The sequence below is a fragment of the Leuciscus leuciscus genome (assembly GCF_965113295.1).
Source record: "Leuciscus leuciscus genome assembly, chromosome: 8".
NCBI lineage: Eukaryota > Metazoa > Chordata > Actinopteri > Cypriniformes > Leuciscidae > Leuciscus > Leuciscus leuciscus.
Window position 1 is genome coordinate 22,198,557 of NC_138732.1, and position 22,696 is coordinate 22,221,252.

The 22,696-nt window shown below is 37.9% G+C and overlaps 2 protein-coding genes across 2 annotated transcripts; both read right to left on the reverse strand.

Annotated features, from left to right (window-relative positions):
- Positions 1-4,520: 4,520 nt before the first annotated feature.
- On the reverse strand, positions 4,521-6,633 carry LOC309503952 (zona pellucida sperm-binding protein 3-like). The gene is made up of 8 exons (XM_082176816.1): positions 5,793-6,633; positions 5,595-5,716; positions 5,405-5,508; positions 5,158-5,335; positions 4,968-5,085; positions 4,819-4,901; positions 4,665-4,753; positions 4,521-4,596 (listed from the first exon to the last, which is right to left on the reverse strand). The coding sequence occupies exons 1-8, from the start codon at positions 6,366-6,368 to the stop codon at positions 4,535-4,537; spliced, it is 1,332 nt and encodes a 443-aa protein (XP_082032942.1). The 5' UTR covers positions 6,369-6,633; the 3' UTR covers positions 4,521-4,534.
- A 13,068-nt stretch (positions 6,634-19,701) lies between these two features.
- LOC309504866 (zona pellucida sperm-binding protein 3-like) lies at positions 19,702-21,588 on the reverse strand. The gene is made up of 8 exons (XM_082178145.1): positions 20,977-21,588; positions 20,779-20,900; positions 20,589-20,692; positions 20,340-20,517; positions 20,150-20,267; positions 20,001-20,083; positions 19,845-19,933; positions 19,702-19,776 (listed from the first exon to the last, which is right to left on the reverse strand). The coding sequence occupies exons 1-8, from the start codon at positions 21,550-21,552 to the stop codon at positions 19,715-19,717; spliced, it is 1,332 nt and encodes a 443-aa protein (XP_082034271.1). The 5' UTR covers positions 21,553-21,588; the 3' UTR covers positions 19,702-19,714.
- Between the last annotated feature and the right edge of the window lie 1,108 nt (positions 21,589-22,696).

The following is a 22,696-nucleotide window of genomic DNA, read 5'->3' on the forward strand; positions in this document are numbered from 1 at the left end:
AAGTTCGGTATCTTGCAACCATCGCTCGTCCGTTTGAAAACTGCGCGCGCGCCGCGCTGCCGGCGAACATATATATATATATATATTTTTTAATCAGCATCAGCAACTGCCTAGCCTGGTTAAAACCAGACCATTCTCAGTAGTAACTGAGTTATGGTCTGGCAAAGCTTCATTAATAACTCATTTCCAAAGGGGTGTCACCATGGACGTCGCTCAAATGCCTTTGGGCGCAATTGGATAGACCTAAAACCAATCAGAGCGATCGTCATCGTGTAAAGCCATATGCTGCGTCCCAATTCGCCAAGTTACACTACGCCATAAAAGTATGTACTCTTTTTGAGAAGAAAAGGTATTTACTTTTTAATGTGTAGCAAAAAAGTAGGCAAGCTTTGGGATATACTACTTCGTCATCTTTATCGGACGGATCTGTCGTGCATCCTGTCACGTAAACTGCCCTGTCAATCATCTTGTCACAGTTAAAATCCTCTATTAAATCTAATTTCATTTCCTACCGTTTCTGAGAGAAATGTAGTAGCACGTTCATCTGCCAGTGGGTCTTTCATGGAGACTGTCCTCATGTGGTTGCAATTTTAATATAATAATGCATTTAAAAGTTGCTGCGCTTCACCAACGGACGTCGCTCAAATGCCTCTGGGCGCAATTGGATAGACCTAAAACCAATCAGAGCGATCGTCATCGTGTAAAGCCCGCCCCAACGTTTCTGATTGGTGCCGCGATTTATGAGCTCTTTGCCAGACTACTTGTAGAGCAAATCTAAATTTGAAGTTGTCTGGGTTTTCCAGGGGGGCAGGGTTTTATATTATTTTGAAGTTTCCCAGGGCGCCGCCATTGGCTAGCGGACCATCACCTGCTGTTAGCATCCCATTGACTCCCATTCATTTTGGCGTCACTTTGACAGCGAATAACTTTACATCTGAGGCGTTTAAAGACTCCATTTGTCCATTATTTATTTCTAAAGAAACACGAAAATGTATAAAAGGCTCCATTACCTTGTATCTTACGTTATGGCTCCGTAGAAGCCGTGTTTGTAAAAATAGGCTAACGATTGCGTCATAACCACGCGACTCTCTGTCGCACAGTAGAGAGATTATCGTATGGACAGGAGGAGAAGCTCGCGCGCAATCGGGGGACGTGGAGGCAAAATGACAAAGTAATTAATCAGAATACTTAGCAAAGTTACTCCTGCTCCTAGCTCATGGACAGCTCCTACTCACACTCTCCGTCTCAGCAAGTTTCGGAAGGGAATGATTCAGATTTCTCTTGGCACAGCTACTAGAAGACAGACGGGTTGCTCACGTCACATCTACGTCGTCAAGCTCAGTTTGAGTCTGCGCAGTACGCTCAACCATCAGGAAGTTAGTGCTTCTATTTGACTTCAATTGTCTCCATTGAATCCAATGGGGTCGCTGTGTCCAGTTTATATACTGTCTATGGGGTTTTCCCAGGCTAGCAACTGCCAGTAGCAAATACAATTTTGGGGTGGCACCCGGGGTGGCCAATCGCATGTCAGGGGTGTCCAGTGCCACCCCGGACCCCCCTCTAGCTCCAAGTTAATGCAACTTTTGATGTAGGAACTCGAACTCCTTATATTTTACTATAAGCAATTATTTAGATATAAACATAATCAAAGCACTTACAGGATTTTCATTCAGGATTTCACTCTTTGTGAGGTTTCGTTTTGCCGCATTCAGCTACAGTGCGTGTCTGCGGGAGCACCACAACAACAATCTGTGACGCTGTATAGGAACTCACTCTGCTAACAGTTGCCCTGCTTGCTGCCTCGTGCTAGGATATAAATTAATTACTGTTATAAATATAAAACGTCACTAAAGACCTATAATTTTCACAATCATTTTTAATGTTAAAATATATTTGTCGGGGACCCCCCAAAATCCAAAAATAAATTCTTATGGGGGGTCCCTAATGACTTTATGGAGGGTCCGGGACCCCCCTCATTTCGAACCCTAGGCACAAACAATACCGGACGCTGAATTGAATGGCTATAATAGGGAAGCGCGGGGCACAACCTAACGTGGGGTTAAATGTAACACAGACCTTTTACATAGTTAGTCAGGGTCAAGCAGGTTGTGTTTCCGCTCTTCTTCTCTCGCTGCCAGAAGACGGTCTCCAGTGGATTTGTGGAAAGTTTTGATAAGATTGCGTGAAGATACTGAACAAAGAGTGTTTTGACACCATGCAAGTACATTTTTTCATCATATGTTTTTTCGGTTTCTGAGTTGGGTGTGTAGTGTGTACGTCACCAAATCTAACTTTATATTACCTTAATCACTATCTTGTTGCAGAACACGAAATCCAGAGGGAGGAGTTGGATCCAGATCCAACTCCTCCCACCTTACATATACCTAAACCTACCAATCTTCACCCCCTGATCCCTAAACCCACCCCTAAACCTACCCATCTCCACCCCCTGATCCCTAAACCCAGCCCTAAACCTACCAATCTCCACCCCTTAGATCTGGATCCAACTCCGCCCCCTGGATCTCGTGTACTGCAGTGAGGTGCTACTGATCTTGTTGGCTAATACATAGCACCATTTTGAAACATGTCAGCAACTCCTAGCAAATGTTACATAGGCTTAAGGTATAGCACTTTCAAAGCATTGTTCTTTATGGAACCTTATTAAAAGGGTTCTATTTATTACCAAAAACGATTCTGCTATTGTTACAAGCCAAAGAACCCTAATTTGGTACTGCGTAGAACCTTTTTTTCTTAAAGGTGCAGTATGTAAAGCTAGTGGTTGAAATGGGTACTGCAGTCCAAATTCAAAATATTGGGAGAGTGTTGTTCCCCCGCCCCCAATTTCATGTCTTACCATATCGGAGAGAAATGCAGTAGCACGTTGATCTGCAGTCGTGGAGAACTCTCCTCATATTAATGATATGCATTTAAAAGTTAATGGCCAAACGTATCCTTATAAAAGTCCACATTGTTATTGCAGATGAAATATAACACGGATAACATTAAAAAAAAAATTTTTTATCAGGTTAAACTTTGATTAGTCACTCAAACCTTTTTTGAAACCTCTCACTGTCGGTCACGCATATTCACCATGTTTTGTAGTTTTTTAAACTTTTTTTACTCGTGTTTGTAGTTCTGAACTGGATCCTCCTCCAAAGCGCAATGGGTTGTGGGCAATATTAGCTGTTATAGTGAGCACGGATATAGTAGACCATCCGGGGACTTCTGGCATACTCTTTTCAACATTCTATGCTTTATGACACACTTATTTTAATCTCACATACTGTTTTGGATGGATAGTATATATATATATATACATACATTGAGACATAAGGACTGTGTTTTATGGCAACTGGCAACCTGGGGTGTTGAAATACTACTGGGTAAATTGGCAGTGGGCGGAATCACACAGACGAAAACAAAAACAGACATTCACGAAACGCACATTTCAAAGTAGAATAACTGGCTGTAGCATTGTTTTTCAGAGAAACAGGTATGTAAACTTAGCATGTTTCCTAAATATCTGAAACATTATGGTATTTTTATGCTTTAGAATAGTCAAATTACATACAGCACCTTTAACAGTATAGAACGTACTTTTTTAGAGGTTGTGAAGTAATTACTTATTCAAGAATTACCTACAGAGTATGCGATTTCAGACGCAGCCAAAGTCTGACAGCTCAGTATTCATTGGCGGCCACGTATTTTGAGATGCGTGAATGTCCTCAGACAATACAGCGGCACCTTGAACAAAGACACCGCATGCCAGTTTAAGTCAATCTGACTGATTGTTGCATAGCTAAAGCCATATTCATGTTTATTTCATTTTTCACAACCACAGACTGAGCCCACACACGTGTACAAGAGGGAGAGCTGTTTTAGTTTAAATGACCACACCCACTTCAAACATATTGGCACCTTGTTGCAAAAGTGAATTAAAATTGATAACCAGACTCCAGAGAATCTTTCTGCACAGGTTTGGTTCTGATCAGGCAAAAAAAAAAAAACTATGACTAGCTCTCAAAAGTAGTAAAAAAAATAAATAATTTCACCAGGATGACATCAAATCCCATATGCTTTCTGTCAAGCATTCCAATGACATGACACTTGAGCCGGTGACAAAGTTCTGAGCCATTACATACTTTTGATCACAGTGGCACAACCGTTGGGTCAATTGGGTGAGCCTTGTTGACAGACAGGGTGGGTATACTACAATCCCTCAGTTTCAAGTTCTTGAAATTCTATCAATTACAATAGGGTTTCAATTATAATAAAGCAAAAGCATCCAGTAAGCACCAGAAAGGATATGATGCTATTGAAATGCCCTTTAGTGTTGTAATAGGCCTAGCCCCACAAATGACTTGAGGAATATGCCCCCCCACATAGGCCAGTAGAAATAGGCTTTTTGTGGTGCATATCTGAACAGAAACCATGTAAACTGAATAAATGTTTTAAGTATAGCATTTGTGCTAGTAAAGACAACAAAAATAAATGCATTAACATTTATTAATCAGAAGTCACATGACATTTCCAGTTATTTTTGGCCATATTCTTTAACGTCGATTGGGCCGACAGATACTCTTTCCAAGCGTAGATCTGAGGAACAAATGATTAGTGAGAACTAAAGCCACGTATGACAATAACAAGTTAGAGTTAATCCAAACCTGTAAGCAGTTGATCACTTCCACTTCTGATGCTACAAGTCGTGTCACAGCAGCCACACACCTGGTCAGAACCATCTGCAGACACCCACCTGACAAAACTCAATTAAGTTAAAGCAGCTAATTAACTTGTACACTTATCTAGCAGGCAACATACCCATTAGCAGAGAAGGAACAAGCTTTCTGTTCAGAACTTGGAGAGGTTGCTGCAGCCACCTTCAAAATGCATGCAATGTAGACCTGCAGAGACAATTGTTTGTACACCATGGCAGCATATCATACATATAGTTACACAACAAGACATACCAGCCCACTGTCTGCTTGCTGGAACCTGAACGCCTCTAGCTGAAACCCTAGCTTATCACTTTGAGTCCGGGGCATAAAGTGAGACGTGGAGCCTGTGAGCTTGGCATCAACCAGGCACCTGTGAACAGAACCCAGTTAGAAGTCACACAACCCTTCTGGAAGCCGGGATACATGAGGTAGCACCTCTTACCCATAATTCTCAATAAAGGAGTATCTGGGGACAGAAGTTACATCAGGGACTGCAGTAGCCACGCAGCTGTCCACAAACACACGGACGGGAACATGGCTGTACAAACTCACTGATGCTTCAAGATTTATCACGTCACCCAGGAAGTACTGGTTAGAAGGTCTCTCAAATCTCCAGTCATCTGCAAAGAAACAAGTCTTAACACAGATGATTCACAAGCATACAACACATATGTTTGGGCTACACCAACCAGTCATGAGCTTGAGGGAGAAGACAAAGACTTCCTCTGCAACCTTAATTGAGGCATATGGGATCCAAGTGGGCATTAAGGTGTCGCTGCTCACATTATGTGTTCTGTAGAAGTTAAACAAGCGGTCATCTCTTGCCCATGAACAGCAGGATTAGAACAGCCGGTGAGTCTGAATTAATTGAATCCTCACCTTGGATAATGACACTCAATACCAACCACTGCACCACTGCTCCTGACAATAGGAACACCATATGAAGCCTCTTGTGGGGTGTAGATAATGTTGAACCTATAGACAAGCTCATCCTCAGTCACCTAAACAGAAAGGTTAATAGAAGAACAGTCACATGGACGGTTCACAATACCTATGATTGTCACAACAGAACCTTACCATTGATGTGCTGCTACATCCATGCAGTTCAGACTCAAAGATCAGCACTTGAGCAGAAGAATCCTCTCCAGTTGCAGTACAGCCTCCCAGTGTAAAACCAGAGGACAACACTGGGTGCCCAGTCCCAAAGAAGTCCTTCATCACTTCCACATATACTGAATTCTCTCCACACTCAGCAGCTACACTGTTGGCAGAGACAGGATAAGGCAACTCAAAAGGAACATCTGGTTGCTGTAGTTCCTCTGGTAGACTTGGAAAGCTCCACGTCAGTTTCGCCATTGGACCCTGCAACAGCTCTTTTAATTGAACACCCATAAGATCTTGAGAAGACTTTCCAAAGTCAGTCCTGACTGGTGTCTGGACAGGAGACGGAGAGGGAAACCTTTGTGGTGCAAATACAGCATCACTGGAAACCAAAGACGTCCTGGAATCAGCCTGTTGAGAAGCTTGAGCTAATGTTCCAAGCTTAAACTCACTTGGACTCTGATTATGTGGTGCTCTTGCACTCCATTGTGCTTCAGAAAATCCAAGTGCAAGAATAAACACCAATCCAAATCCAACCTGCCAAAACCCCATTATTGCTAAGCTTGTTTCAATGACACATTAGGGTGCTACCATCCAGATTTATGCAGATGTCAATCAGAATGGCTCCACCTCTCTCGTGACAAGCATCATTTTTCTCTGCACCTGCCAATTTACTCAGTCAATATAACACAGGTGAAAGTCATTGATTCTAAATGAAGTACCATATAAGGGCATGTTATTAGTAGCTAAACCAAATAATTGCTTATTTTAAATATCAAAATGATAGATCAATTCCCTGAAACACAAACAACCCCAAGTCTTTTTGTGTCTTCCTTTTTTATTAATTCAGAAACATGGCCACAGACAGAATTGTCAACGACTATTAAAAATAATAAAGTTTAATATGTTTCAGGTTTAGATTGTAACAAACATTCTTCCCTCATGCGAACAGCAATCTTCACAAGGGACTGAAATGGAGACATTTATTTCAGAACCAAAAGGATCATAACATTATTTTATAATAGATTCAATGATATGTTTTCTTCCCATTACAACTGTTATGTTTAGGTTGATCAGAGTGTTTGTGGATTCAATGTAGACTTCATTCTTTCTTGAACTATGTGATGGTCAGCACCAAAAGACTATAATCTGTACAAAAATTGAATTTAAAATATTAAAAGGTATGAACAAAAGACAAGCTCATTAATGAACATAAAAAAAAATGTTGGTGTTTAAAGCATGTTTAACAAACTCCATAGATTTTTATATCCAACTATTTCTATATTGAAAAACATGGCAAATGTAGTAAATCCAGATTAAATTATACACACATTCATACATGGGGTGAGTGGGGCTAGTTGTAACACACATGGTTTAAAACTTTCCACACAATGCTTGCATGATAAAACTTGGTGTATTTAGTTGCCATATCAACATATATATATATATATATATATATATATTATTTATTTTTTTCAAAATGAAAAAATCTTTGGAACATATCACTGAACATTATTTAACCATAGCAAAAGTAAATTTCTCACTGAAGTTGATTTTTCATCTCGGTTTTTATGTTAATTAAAAATTCGACAAATCTGATATTATTTTAATCTTAAATCTGTTATTTAACCAGCAGAAGACACTAGCGGGGTTTAAATTAGTTGTGCATAGGGCACAACCCTAGAACTATGCTATTCTGTTCTATACTTTTATAAAAATCTATTGAGAAACCATGAGAAATAGATGAATTAAGACTGAAAGTCAATGTTCAGGAATGATTAATTATTATTGTTTTGAACCATGCAGTATAGCTGTGTTTTGCTAGGTTTTTGTTGTCAAACTCAAAAATGTGTTTATTTTTAATATTATTTTATATGAAAAAGTTAATAATTGTATTTTATTGATCAAATATTTTAGTTTGTCTTGTATATTTTTTCGATTAGATCAGATAACATTTGAATCGGTCATGTTACAATGTGCCCTTCACGATACAACATGCCCTATCTATGGGGCATGTTGTCACATTTTACTTCCATTCTTTCAGGGTAAATCAAGAAAAAAGTATACACTGTATTAAAGAAACAAAACCACATAATTGTACTAGACGTGTGAAATTAATGTGGAAAAGAAATTCCCTGAACCCCAAGTGGATTTAAGCAAACTGAGAAAGTCAAAAAAAGATGGTTCTTTAAAGGTTCTTTACACGTAGTAACAGTTCTATTTAGAACTGTATCATCCTGAAGAACCATTTCTGAAATGGTTCTTTGAGTCAAAGTATAGGGTTCTTTATTCCCGCCTTTTTGTTTTTTTTTCAAAAATTGTAACTGGTTTCCTATCAGTCATGTCTTTTTCTCTTTTCAGTTTAACAGAACATGTAAGTGTGAGCAGCTCTTTTCAATTAGGGACACTCATCTTCTCTTCTCTACAAAGTAAGTAACGGAGATAATGAATTTAAGATCCATATTGTTCGAATTTTTTATTATTACTTCATGCCTACACCCAGAAAACATTAAAACTATCATGACTTTATATCACCTTTTCCTTTTTACACCATTTTTGCAAATTTTGACCTTCATAAATAGTTTTTACATAATAAATTGGAAGAGACAAACTTTAACTCTTAACTCAATTGTGTATTTCAGATGCTGTCCCGTATCATAACCTCATCATCTGCAGAGAGAAATTGTCACTCAGAATACACACATAATGAGTACGTAAAGACATCATATATATAGAGCATTGTAAAGATATTTCACTTGAACTTCATTACATCTGTATCATGTTTTTGCTACAATTTGCCATGTCAATAAAAATTAAAAGTACCTAATTGACTCAACATCCTTTTTTAATATGTAAAACCCAAACAGAGGCAACAAAATATTATAAGACCAGGCAGATAGAGGCCTAAAAAAACAATATTCATAAATAATATATAAAAATAATGTGAATAATACTAATATGAATAATATGAAGATACTAATATTAATGAAAATAAACTATTATTAAAAAGGATATTTATAACACCATTAAACTACTTTTTACACAGCGTAGTTGTAGCACAGTGTACAGCCGCCAAGTGTACAACGATAATGAAATGAAAACAGGGAGCCACACAACTTTTCAGGTTTGAGTATTTATTTCGCCACATTTAACTTTGTTGGACTTTCACAATGTTGGAATTTAAATGTCAAAGTATGATTTTTTCCCCCACATTTGCATTGATCACTTGTTTTTTTTATTAAAAAGCCTGTTTTTCATGCAATAAACCCTTTAAAATGTGATTTTGAGCTCATTTTTATTTGTATTACTGTTATTATTAATAATAATAATTTTGCATGCAGCTGCCACACACAAATATAATTCAATAGCAATCACAATGTTTGATGATTTTATTTATTTATTGCAAAACTGTGAAGCCCTTTCATAAATCTCTATCTAGGCTATCTATTGATCCAGAATAGAAGAATGTTTGGATGAGGGATGGATGTATGGATATCTATCTATACAGATGTACAAACAATATCAAACTATACAGATAAAATAGTACTGAATTATGTGTGTTACAACTAACCCCTCTGTCTGTTACAATTAACCCTGCATATGGGGTAAGTTGTAACATTTGCACTTCTGTGACTTTCAGTGCAACTGTACGAAAATGGTAGGTCCTAGAAAAAAACTTGAATTGTTCATTTGTAGCAGAGATGTGTATGTTGCTTGTGAAAAAAAAAAAGAAAAAGATTAATCTAACTTATTTTGGTTTTGGCTCAATTATTAAAAAAATTATTTGTTGTGATAATTTGCACTTGGCGAATGAACTCAATGACAACAGGTGACATCTAATTAATCAATAACCATGGTAACAAATGATGAGTGGGAAAATTGAACTGTACTGAAGAGAAACAAACTAAAAGTCCATGAAAATTAAACTTAAGGTAAAGATCCATCAGTGGACAAGTGGGGGATTTTGTAGAGACAACACTTCCCATCAAACAGGGCACTCAAGGATGTCATCCTCCAGGAGTTCAACAGAATATATATAAGAATCTGTCATGAACTTTACACTCAATGTCAAGAAGGGTCAGAGCAGTATACAGTTATAGAGTACATATGTACTACAATATTACACGTTTAATTTAATCAAGGGTGTACGCATTTGTATGAAAGAAATGTGATTGAAACTGACATTCTTGAATTCCTTACTACCAGAGGAAATTGTTTATCAGTGAAACTAGTGAGAGTCACATATGGGACATACAGTAATTCAGATGGAATGTAAAGATTGAACGGTTGAATTCTCAGTTCTTGTATTTGTTGGTATGGGAGGATATGTTCCCAGGGTTATCTGTGGTTTCAACACTTTAGAGTAAAAAAAAAAAAAAACTGCAACATTTTAGGTTTTATGGGACTGAGCTTAAATTTACAGGCCAAAATGATTTATTCCATTAAATTATATAATGTTAATATTCCATAAAGTAATAAAACCTATTTTGAACTAACAATCAATGAACTGCTGGATTTTTATTTACTAGCATTAACAAAGATTAATAAATACTGTCACAAATGTAGGCTTTTTAATGTATGCAAATTAGCACATCTGTAAAGATTACGCACTGTTTGTCCATATTAACAAACAATTAAAAAAAACCTTGTAATACATTTTTTGTTTGTCTTGATATAAGTAATCAACTCAGTAATTTTCATGGTGATATCTAAAGGTTAAATTTTTTACCCTATTCATGTGAGAAAAATAATGAATAGGATATATTTGGGTCTTTTTCTGAACTTTCCCCTAATGAGATTCTTCTGGGCTTTTTTTTCCCTTACTCAGGACATATTGAGGATACAAAATCAGTTGAGTTTGATTCGGTTGCAATTTGTTCACGGTTGACCCCCATTTTGGCTTAAAACGCCTGGACTATTAGGACTGACGATCAGTTCAACTTCACAGAGCACAATCCTAGAACTGCCTGGTCCAGAAGGTCTGCCTTATACAACATTATAGGAAGATCAAGCCATTACTAGCATGCTACACAACCCAAGCCCAAGCTCTTGTTCTATCCTGTAATGCTCTCTTGTTCAGGCCTTCCATCATGTGTCAAACCTCTGTAACTGATCCAGAATACAGCAGCGAGTGTTCTTGAAGGAGCCGAAGAGGGAACCTCACATAAACTTGCACTGGCTGCCACTCGCATCAAATATAAAGCACTGATGTTTGTCTACAGAACAACCACTGGCTCTAAACCCCATATGTGTCCTCCAGAGATGTACTCTTTATGCCGAGAGCAGTGTATGGCACTATTTGCATTCAGTAAAATAAGAAATGAATACATGTAGGTGGGTAACATGAGACCACATTTTTGTCATGCCATTCATCCACATTTCAGTTTTATGTTATCAATTGTTTCAGTTATGCGACCGGAAATCTCAGCAAGAGATTATACACTTCCTCACTCAGTAAGATTGTGAAATGTTTTTAAAATAAGTCACTTATGCTGAACCAAGGCTGCATTTATTTGATCAAAAATACAGTAAAAATGGTAATATTGTGAAAAATGATTACAATTTTAAATGTTTTCTGTGAAACAGAAATATTTTGTAATGTTATAAATGTCTTACCTGTTACTTTTGATTCATTTAATTTATCCTTGCTGAATAAAAGTATTATTTTCTTAAAAAAAAAAAAATCTTACTGACCACAAACTTTTGAACATGTCTATGTAATAATTTGTGTGTCCTTTTAATACAACACTCAGATATGACTGCACCAATCACCTGTATTCAATTACAATTTATTTCCCATATAAAAAATAAGCATCAAGATGGAAGAATACACTATGGTCTCGTGACCTTAGTATAGGTACTCACTCGGCTAATAGCTGCCCTGATTGCTGCCTCGCGCTAGGAAATAAATTAATTACTGTTATAAATATAAAACGTCACTAAAGACATATAATTTTCACAATCATTTTTAATGTTGACCCCCCCAGACCCCCCTCATTTCGAACCCTAGGCACAAACAATACCGGACGCTGAATTGAATGGCTATAATAGGGGAGCGCGGGGCACAACCTAACGTGGGGTTAAATGTAACACAGACCTTTTACATAGTTAGTCAGGGTCAACAGTGGTGGAACTAGAGTTTTATACATGGGGTGGCCACTGCTACTTTCGGGGGTACACAGTACACACACACACACAGTGGAAAAGCTTGTGGAAGGAATTGGGTCACTCTTTTTGTGTCTATAAGTGTTGAACATCCAAAATATTTGCAGAAAACAAAGCTGAAGCACCAAGGAGATAAGATACCGCATGTGTCTGTTATGAACTGCTGCGTTTATTTACAAAAAAACTCACATTTACAAAAATTTTTTTTGTTTTTTTTCAAATTAGATATAGCAGGCATCAAGCAGACATGTCCTTGAAAATTTTAAACAATTTTATTGGCCATCAATATAAAATCTTATCCTAGGAAGATTTAATACAACATAATTCTTTCTTTATAATAATTCTTTCTAAATATAATTCTTTAATTTATAATAATTTTTTAGTTTTCATTTTTGGGTGAACTATCCTTTTAATCTGGCAAAATCATCTCAACTTAAATTCCTGAATTGGGTATGTGATTGACTGCCTGTGTCTGGTAGATGCTCTGACCTGTTGCTGGTCCTGAAGTCTGACCACACTGACTCTGACTAGCCAGTGGTGATGCAAGGGCTGGGGTCTGTTTGCACCTGATCTGCCTGTTAGTCCAGTCATTTTAAGACAAAATGGGGGTCAACCTTGAACAAATTGCAACAGAAGCAAACTCAACTGATTTTGTATCCTCAATATGTCCTGAGTGAGGGGAAAAAAAAGTCCAGAAGAATCCCATTAGGGGAAAGTTTCGAAAAAACCCCCCACATATAGTCTATTCATACGCCTATTAATTCTTTCTCTAACGTGAATGGGGTAAAAAAATGTACCTTTAGATATCACCATGAAAATTACTGAGTTGATTACTTACATCAAGACAAACAAAAAATGTATTCCAAGTTTTTTTTTATTGTTTGTTAAGATGGACAAACGGTGCATAATCTAATTATGTATGTGCTAATTTGCATAAATACCACAACAGGTCTAAACATTGGGTACAGCCAGGTGAACATGTCTTGTTGAAGCTTGTTGACACATAACAGTAAAATACTTAATGTTAAGGTCTGAATGGAACACATTTAGGCTACCCATGAGCATTAATACATAGAGGCAGGAAGAAGTACTTTAGAAACCAGTCTTTATTAATGTTTAAGAGATGGGGTTTGGGTCTGGGTCTGTGGGACTGTTTCTGGGGGACGAGTCTGAGGGAAGAACAGGAGACAATGGTAAGAAGAATGCAGAAGACTAAAGGCAGGTAAAATAAAAAGTGAATCCCCAGAAACCGTTTTCGAAACTTTCCCCTAATGGGATTCCCCTAATTCGGGACTTTTTTTCCTTACTCAGGACATAATGAGGATACAAAATGATTTGAGTTTGCTTCTGTTGCAATTTGTTCAACCTTTTTTCATAAAATGACTGGACTATGTTTGTGCTTATTTAAAAAGAACTCTGATATCTCTCCCTTTCTTTTCATGTTTAATTGACCCTGTTCAAAAACGTGAAAAATTTAAAATATGATTTCAATATTCATATACTCCCTACCAGAAGCCTTCGATCGGTCAACGAGCGACGTCTCGTGGTCCCATCACAGAGAGCCAAATCATCACTTTCCAGAACATTCTCATTCACAGTTCCATGCTGGTGGAATGATCTCCCCACCGGCATCCGGAATGCAGAATCCATGACAACATTCAAAAAAGAGCTGAAAACTCTTCTCTTCCGTGAGTACTTAACCTCATAAAATATATATATATATATATATATATATATATATATATATATATATATTTATTTATTTATTTTTTCCTGTAAATTCTCGCTTTTCGGGCTTATGCTACTCTGAATAATGCCTGAACTTCGTATTTTGAGCACTTCTTGCGTTGTTTTTTGCCTCTTCACAATGACTTGCTTAATTTAGTCCCAATTTGTAAGTCGCTTTGGACAAAAGCGTCTGCTAAATGACTAAATGTAAATGTAAATGTAAATATTCTAATCATCCAATTACCAACATTTTTATCTTAACTCTTTCTCGCCAGTATAAAAAAAAAGGTGTTTTTGGTAATTTTCACAATTTCATGGCACCCCAGAATATTTTGTTGTATGAATATCTGAACATACCCTGTGCTTAAAAAAAAAAAAAAAAATTGGGTATGTGATTGACTGCCTGTGTCTGGTAGATGCTCTGACTTGTTGCTGGTTCTGAAGTCTGACCACACTGACTCTGACTAGCCAGTGGTGATGCAAGGGCTGGGGTCTGTTTGCACCTGATCTGCCTGTTAGTCCAGTCATTTTAAGACAAAATGGGGGTCAACCTTGAACAAATTGCAACAGAAGCAAACTCAACTGATTTTGTATCCTCAATATATCCTGAGTAAGGGGAAAAAAAAGTCCCGAAGAATCCCATTAGGGGAAAGTTTCGAAAAAAAACCCACATATAGTCTATTCATACGCCTATTAATTATTTCTCTAACGTGAATGGGGTAAAAAAATTAACCTTTAGATATCACCATGAAAATTACTGAGTTGATTACTTACATCAAGACAAACCAAAAATGTATTCCAAGTTTTTTTTTATTGTTTGTTAAGATGGACAAACGGTGCATAATCTAATTATGTATGTGCTAATTTGCATAAATACCACAACAGGTCTAAACATTGGGTACAGCCAGGTGAACATGTCTTGTTGAAGCTTGTTGACACATAACAGTAAAATACTTAATGTTAAGGTCTGAATGGAACACATTTAGGCTACCCATGAGCATTAATACATAGAGGCAGGAAGAAGTACTTTAGAAACCAGTCTTTATTAATGTTTAAGAGATGGGGTTTGGGTCCGTGGGACTGTTTCTGGGGGACGAGTCTGAGGGAAGAACAGGAGACAATGGTAAGGAGAATGCAGAAGACTAAAGGCAGGTAAACCAGAAACCGTTTTCGAAACTTTCCCCTAATGGGATTCCCCTAATTCGGGACTTTTTTTCCTTACTCAGGACATAATGAGGATAAAAAATGATTTGAGTTTGCTTCTGTTGCAATTTGTTGCAAACCTTTTTTCATAAAATGACTGGACTATGTTTGTGCTTATTTAAAAAGAACTCTGATATCTCTCCCTTTCTTTTCATGTTTAATTGACCCTGTTCAAAAATATGACAAATTTAAAATATGATTTCAATATTCATATACTCCCTACCAGAAGCCTTCGATCGGTCAACGAGCGACGTCTCATGGTCCCATCACAGAGAGCCAAAACATCACTTTCCAGAACATTCTCATTCACAGTTCCATGCTGGTGGAATGATCTCCCCACCGGCATCCGGAATGCAGAATCCATGACAACATTCAAAAAAGAGCTGAAAACTCTTCTCTTCCGTGAGCACTTAACCTCATAAAATATATATATATATATATATATATATATTTATTTATTTTTTCCTGTAAATTCTCGCTTTTCGGGCTTATGCTACTCTGAATAATGCCTGAACTTCGTATTTTGAGCACTTCTTGCGTTGTTTTTTGCCTCTTCACAATGACTTGCTTAATTTAGTCCCAATTTGTAAGTCGCTTTGGACAAAAGCGTCTGCTAAATGACTAAATGTAAATGTAAATGTAAATATTCTAATCATCCAATTACCAACATTTTTATCTTAACTCTTTCTCGCCAGTATAAAAAAAAAGGTGTTTTTGGTAATTTTCACAATTTCATGGCACCCCAGAATATTTTGTTGTATGAATATCTGAACATACCCTGTGCTTTAAAAAAAAAAAAAAAAAAAATTTATTCTGGCTTCGTGCGTCTTTTTTTTATCAACACTTGATTGTTGGCAAGTTTCATAAAAAGCAACATGAGCAAAAAGCTGAGAAAATCGCATTTTTATCAAAGACTACATCTAGATCAGATTCATAATGATGATCAAAAAAACACAGATCGAGTCCATCAACACCCTACACCCATAAAGCTTCATAGTCCTATAGTGATCGCATTATGATATCGCTTGTTTCTGCTCTTCTTTGCCTGCGTTTTGATCTCCTATCCTCACATTAGCTAGAACATTTGTGTACTCTAACGTACACACGGCAAGGTACTGTATATGCGTGTATTAGGCCTAATGTAGGCTATTCGGAGCAAACCACCCTGATGCTAAACCTTAAAAACTGACTTCAAATATGATGTTTTCTTATTCGGTGAAGTTCGGTATCTTGCAACCATCAACCATCTTTTTTTTTTTAAATCAGCATCAGCAACTGCCAGTAGCAAATCAAATTTTGGGGTGGCACACGGGGTGGCCAATCGCATGTCAGGGGTGTCCAGTGCCACCCCGGACCACCCGGACCCCCCTCTGGCTCCGCCACTGATCACGGTCAAGCAGATTGTGTTTCTGCTCTTTTTCTCTCGCTGCCAGAAGACGGTCTCCCGTGGATTTGTGGAAAGTTTTGATAAGATTTCGTGAAGATACTGGACAAAGAGTGTTTTGACACCATGCAAGTACTTTTTTTCATCATACGTTTTTTCGGTTTCTGAGTTGGGTGTGTACGTCACCAAATCTAACTCTATTACCTTAATCACTATCTTGTTGCAGAACACGAAATCCAGGGGGAGGAGTTGGATCCAGATCCAACTCCTCCCACCTTACATATACCTAAACCTACCCATCTCCACCCCCTGATCCCTAAACCCACCCCTAAACCTACCAATCTCCACCCCTTAGATCTGGATCCAACTCCGCCCCCTGGATCTCGTGTACTGCAGTGAGGTACTACTGATCTTGTTGGCTAATACATAGCACCATTTTGTCAGCAACTCCTAGCAAATGTTAGATAGGCTTAAGGTATAGCACTTTCAAAGCATTGTTCTTTATGGAACCTTATTAAAAGGGTTCTATTTATTACCAAAAACGTCAAAATAACCCTAATTTGGTACTGCGTAGAACCTTTTTTTCTTAAAGGTGCAGTATGTAAAATTGACAGCTAGTGGTTGAAATGGGTACTGCAGTCCAAATTCAAAATATTGGGAGAGTGTTGTTCCCCCGCCCCCTCCTCCTCAGACTCAATGCTCATGCGGGTTGCCAGATTGAGGTCGTGGAGAACTCTCCTCATATTATTGATATGCATTTAAAAGTTAATGGCCAAACGTATCTTTATAAAAGTCCACATTGCTATTGCAGATTAAATATAACACGGATAACATTAAATACATTTTTTTTTATCAGGTTAAACTTTGATTAGTCACTGAAAAACCTTTTTTGAAACCTCTCACTGTCGGTCGCGCATATCCACCATGTTTTGTAGTTTTTAAACTTTTTTTTACTCGTGTTTGTAGTTCTGAACTGGATCCTCCTCCAAAGCGTAATGGGTTGTGGGCAAAATTAGCTGTTATAGTGAACACGGAAATAGTAGACCATCCGGGGACTTCTGGCATACTCTTTTCAACATACTATGCTTTATGACACACTTATTTTAATCTCACATACTGTTTAGGATGGATAGTATATACATTGAGACATAAACACTGTGTTTTATGGCAACTGGCGTGTTGAAATACTACTGGGTAAATTGGCAGTGGGCGGAATCACACAGACGAAAACAAAAACAAAAACAGACATTCACGAAACGCACATTTCAAAGTAGAATAACTGGCTGTAGCATTGTTTTTCAGAGAAACAGGTATGTAAACTTAGCATGTTTCCTAAATATCTGAAACATATTATGGTATTTTAATGCTTTAGAATAGTCAAAAAATTACATACAGCACCTTTAACAGTATAGAATGTACTTTTTTTTAGAGGTTGTGAAGTAATTACTTATTCAATAATTACCTACAGAGTATGCGATTTCAGACGCAGCCAAAGTCTGACAGCTCAATATTCATTGGCGGCCATGTATTTTGAGATGCGTGAATGTCCTCAGACAATATAGCGGCACCTTGAACAAAGACACTGCATGCCAGTTTAAGTCAATCTTACGGTGGCCGAGAAGGGTCACAACACAAACAAACGCCACAACAACTACATATGCAGAAAACACCTCCAAATTCAGAAAACACATGCAAACGCCACAACAACTACATATTCAGAAAACACCTCCAAATTCAGAAAACACATGCAAACGCCACAACAACTACATATTCAGAAAACACATACAAACGCCACAACACATATTCAGAAAACACCTCCAAATTCAGAAAACACATGCAAACGCCACAACAACTACATATTCAGAAAACAACTTCGTCGATTTCACATCACGCACGCTGCAAATATTCACACCACCAGCAAATAGGGAAACGAACAGCAAACTGCAAAGACACAACGGAAATGTTTCCAGGGGGGCCATAATCAGTGACGGCTACAATAGGTGTTTCTCTTTTATTATGACAGACTTGTCAATGTGCTCTGATACCGAAGTGGTTTTGTGTGTTTTCAACATATTAAGTTATTGTCCCCATAACGTATTAGTCCACGCAGATAATTGTTAAACGTTCTGCCAACGTTGTTAGCTGGAAACTAGCTGGCTAGCTCGCTTCTGGTCACTAAATAGATGCATTACTGGCGTTTTTACATTGTTGTCCTGATATCTGAACTATTTATTTATTTTTCAGATTCAAATGTTCTGTCCGTTTTGTGCTGCAAACCACTTCGGTATCAGAGCACATCGACAAGTCTGTCATAATAAAAGAGAAACACCAGAGATTGTCTAATAAGGCCATAGACAGGCTCTGGAAACCCTTACCTTGTAGCCGTCACTGATTATGGCCCCCCTGGAAACATTTCCGTTGTGTCTTTGCAGTTTGCAGTTCGTTTCCCTATTTGCTCGTGCTGTGAATATTTGCAGCGTGCGTGATGTGAAATCGACGAAGTTGTTTTCTGAATATGTAGTTGTTGTGGCGTTTGCATGTGTTTTCTGAATTTGGAGGAGTTTTCTGAATATGTAGTTGTTGTGGTTTTTGTTTGTGTTGTGACCCTTCTCGGCCACCGTACAATCTGACTGATTGTTGCATAGCTAAAGCCATATTCATGTTTATTTCATTTTTCACAACCACAGACTGAGCACACACACGTACAAGAGGGAGAGCTGTTTTAGTTTAAATGACCACACCCACGTCAAACATATTGGCACCTTGTTGCAAAAGGGAATTAAAATTGATAACCAGACTCCAGAGAATCTTTCTGCACAGGTTTGGTTCTGATCAGGCAAAAAAAAAAAAAAAACCTATGACTAGCTCTCAAAAGTAGTAAAAAAATAAAATAATTTCACCAGGATGACATAAAACCCCATATGCTTTCTGTCAAGCATTCCAATGACATGACACTTGAGCCGGTGACAAAGTTCTGAGCCATTACATACTTTTGATCACAGTGGCACCACCGTTGGGTCAATTGGGTGAGCCTTGTTGACAGACAGGGTGGGTATACTACAATCCCTCAGTTTCAAGTTCTTGAAATTCTATCAATTACAATAGGGTTTCAATTATAATAATAAAGCAAAAGCATCCAGTAAGCACCAGAAAGGATATGATGCTATTGAAATGCCCTTTAGTGTTGTAATAGGCCTAGCCCCACAAATGACTTGAGTAATATGCCCCCCCACATAGGCCAGTAGAAATAGGCTTTTTGTGGTGCATATCTGAACAGAAACCATGTAAACTGAATAAATGTTTAAGTATAGCATTTGTGCTAGTAAAGACAACAAAAATAAATGCATTAACATTTATTAATTCATCAGAAGTCGCATTAACATTTATTAATTCATCAGAAGTCACATGACATTTCCAGTTATTTTTGGCCATATTCTTTAACGTCGATTGGGCCGACAGATACTCTTTCCAAGCGTAGATCTGAGGAACAAATGATTAGTGAGAACTAAAGCCACGTATGACAACAACAAGTTAGAGTTAATCCAAACCTGTAAGCAGTTGATCACTTCCACTTCTGATGCTACAAGTCGAGTCACAGCAGCCACACACCTGGTCAGAACCATCTGCAGACACCCACCTGACAAAACACTCAATTAAGTTAAAGTAGCTAATTAACTTGTACACTTATCTAGCAGGCAACATACCCATTAGCAGAGAAGGAACAAGCTTTCTGTTCAGAACTTGGAGAGGTTGCTGCAGCCACCTTCAAAATGCATGCGATGTAGACCTGCAGAGACAATTGTTTGTACACCATGGCAGCATATCATACATATAGTTACACAACAAAACATACCAGCCCACTGTCTGCTTGCTGGAACCTGAACGCCTCTAGCTGAAACCCTAGCTTATCACTTTGAGTCCGGGGCATAAAGTGAGACGTGGAGCCTGTGAGCTTGGCATCAACCAGGCACCTGTGAACAGAACCCAGTTAGAAGTCACACAACCCTTCTGGAAGCTGGGATACATGAGGTAGCACCTCTTACCCATAATTCTCAATAAAGGAGTATCTGGGGACAGAAGTAACATCAGGGACTGCAGTAGCCACACAGCTGTCCACAAACACACGGACGGGAACATGGCTGTACAAACTCACTGATGCTTCAAGATTTATCACGTCACCCAGGAAGTACTGGTTAGAAGGTCTCTCAAATCTCCAGTCATCTGCAAAGAAACACAAGTCTTAACACAGATGATTCACAAGCATACAACACATATGTTTGGGCTACACCAACCAGTCATGAGCTTGAGGGAGAAGACAAAGACTTCCTCTGCAACCTTAATTGAGGCATATGGGATCCAAGTGGGCATTAAGGTGTCGCTGCTCACATTATGTGTTCTGTAGAAGTTAAACAAGCGGTCATCTCTTGCCCATGAACAGCAGGATTAGAACATCCGGTGAGCCTGAATTAATTGAATCCTCACCTTGGATAATGACACTCAATACCAACCACCGCACCACTGCTCCTGACAATAGGAACACCATATGAAGCCTCTTGTGGGGTGTAGATAATGTTGAACCTATAGACAAGCTCATCCTCAGTCACCTAAACAGAAAGGTTAATAGAAGAACAGTCACATGGACGGTTCACAATACCTATGATTGTCACAACAGAACCTTACCATTGATGTGCTGCTACATCCATGCAGTTCAGACTCAAAGATCAGCACTTGAGCAGAAGAATCCTCTCCAGTTGCAGTACAGCCTCCCAGTGTAAAACCAGAGGACAACACTGGGTGCCCAGTCCCAAAGAAGTCCTTCATCACTTCCACATATACTGAATTCTCTCCACACTCAGCAGCTACACTGTTGGCAGAGACAGGATAAGGCAACTCAAAAGGAACATCTGGTTGCTGTAGTTCCTCTGGTAGACTTGGAAAGCTCCACGTCAGTTTCGCCATTGGACCCTGCAACAGCTCTTTTAATTGAACACCCATAAGATCTTGAGAAGACTTTCCAAAGTCAGTCCTGACTGGTGTCTGGACAGGAGACGGAGAGGGAAACCTTTGTGGTGCAAATACAGCATCACTGGAAACCAAAGACGTCCTGGAATCAGCCTGTTGAGAAGCTTGAGCTAATGTTCCAAGCTTAAACTCACTTGGACTCTGATTATGTGGTGCTCTTGCACTCCATTGTGCTTCAGAAAATCCAAGTGCAAGAATAAACACCAATCCAAATCCAACCTGCCAAAACCCCATTATTGCTAAGCTTGTTTCAATGACACATTAGGGTGCTACCATCCAAATTTATGCAGATGTAAATCAGAATGGCTCCACCTCTCTCGTGACAAGCATAATTTTTCTCTGCACCTGCCAATTTACTCAGTCAATATAACACAGGTGAAAGTCATTGATTCTAAATGAAGTACCATATAAGGGCATGTTATTAGTAGCTAAACCAAATAATTGCTTATTTTAAATATCAAAATGATAGATCAATTCCCTGAAACACAAACAACCCCAAGTCTTTTTGTGTCTTCCTTTTTTATTAATTCAGAAACATGGCCACAGACAGAATTGTCAACGACTATTAAAAATAATAAAGTTTAGTATGTTTCAGGTTTAGATTGTAACAAACGTTCTTCCCTCATGCGAACAGCAATCTTCACAAGGGACTGAAATGGAGACATTTATTTCAGGACCAAAAGGATCATAACATTATTTTATAATAGATTCAATGATATGTTTTCTTCCCATTACAACTGTTATGTTTGTGGATTCAATGTAGACTTCATTCTTTCTTGAACTATGTGATGGTCAGCACCAAAAGACTATAATCTGAACAGTCTACTACAAAAATTGAATTTAAAATATTAAAAGGTATGAACAAAAGACAAGCTCATTAATGAACATTAAAAAAAATGTTGGTGTTTAAAGCATGTTTAACAAACTCCATAGATTTTTATATCCAACTATTTCTATATTGAAAAACATGGCAAATGTAGTAAATCCAGATTAAATTCATATACACATTCATACATGGGGTGAGTGGGGCTAGTTGTAACACACACGGTTTAAAACTTTCCACACAATGCTTGCATGATAAAACTTGGTGTATTTACTAGTTGCCATATCAACATATAGATATATATATATTTTTTTTTTTTCAAAATGAAAAAATCTTTGGAAGATATCACTGAACATTATTTAACCATAGCAAAAGTAAATTTCTCACTGAAGTTGATTTTTCATCTCTGTTTTTGTGTTAATAAAAAATTTGACAAATCTGATATTATTTTAATCTTAAATCTGTTATTTAACCAGCAGAAGACACTAGCAGGGTTTAAATTAGTTGCGCATAGGGCACAACCCTAGAACTATGCTATTCTGTATACTTTTATAA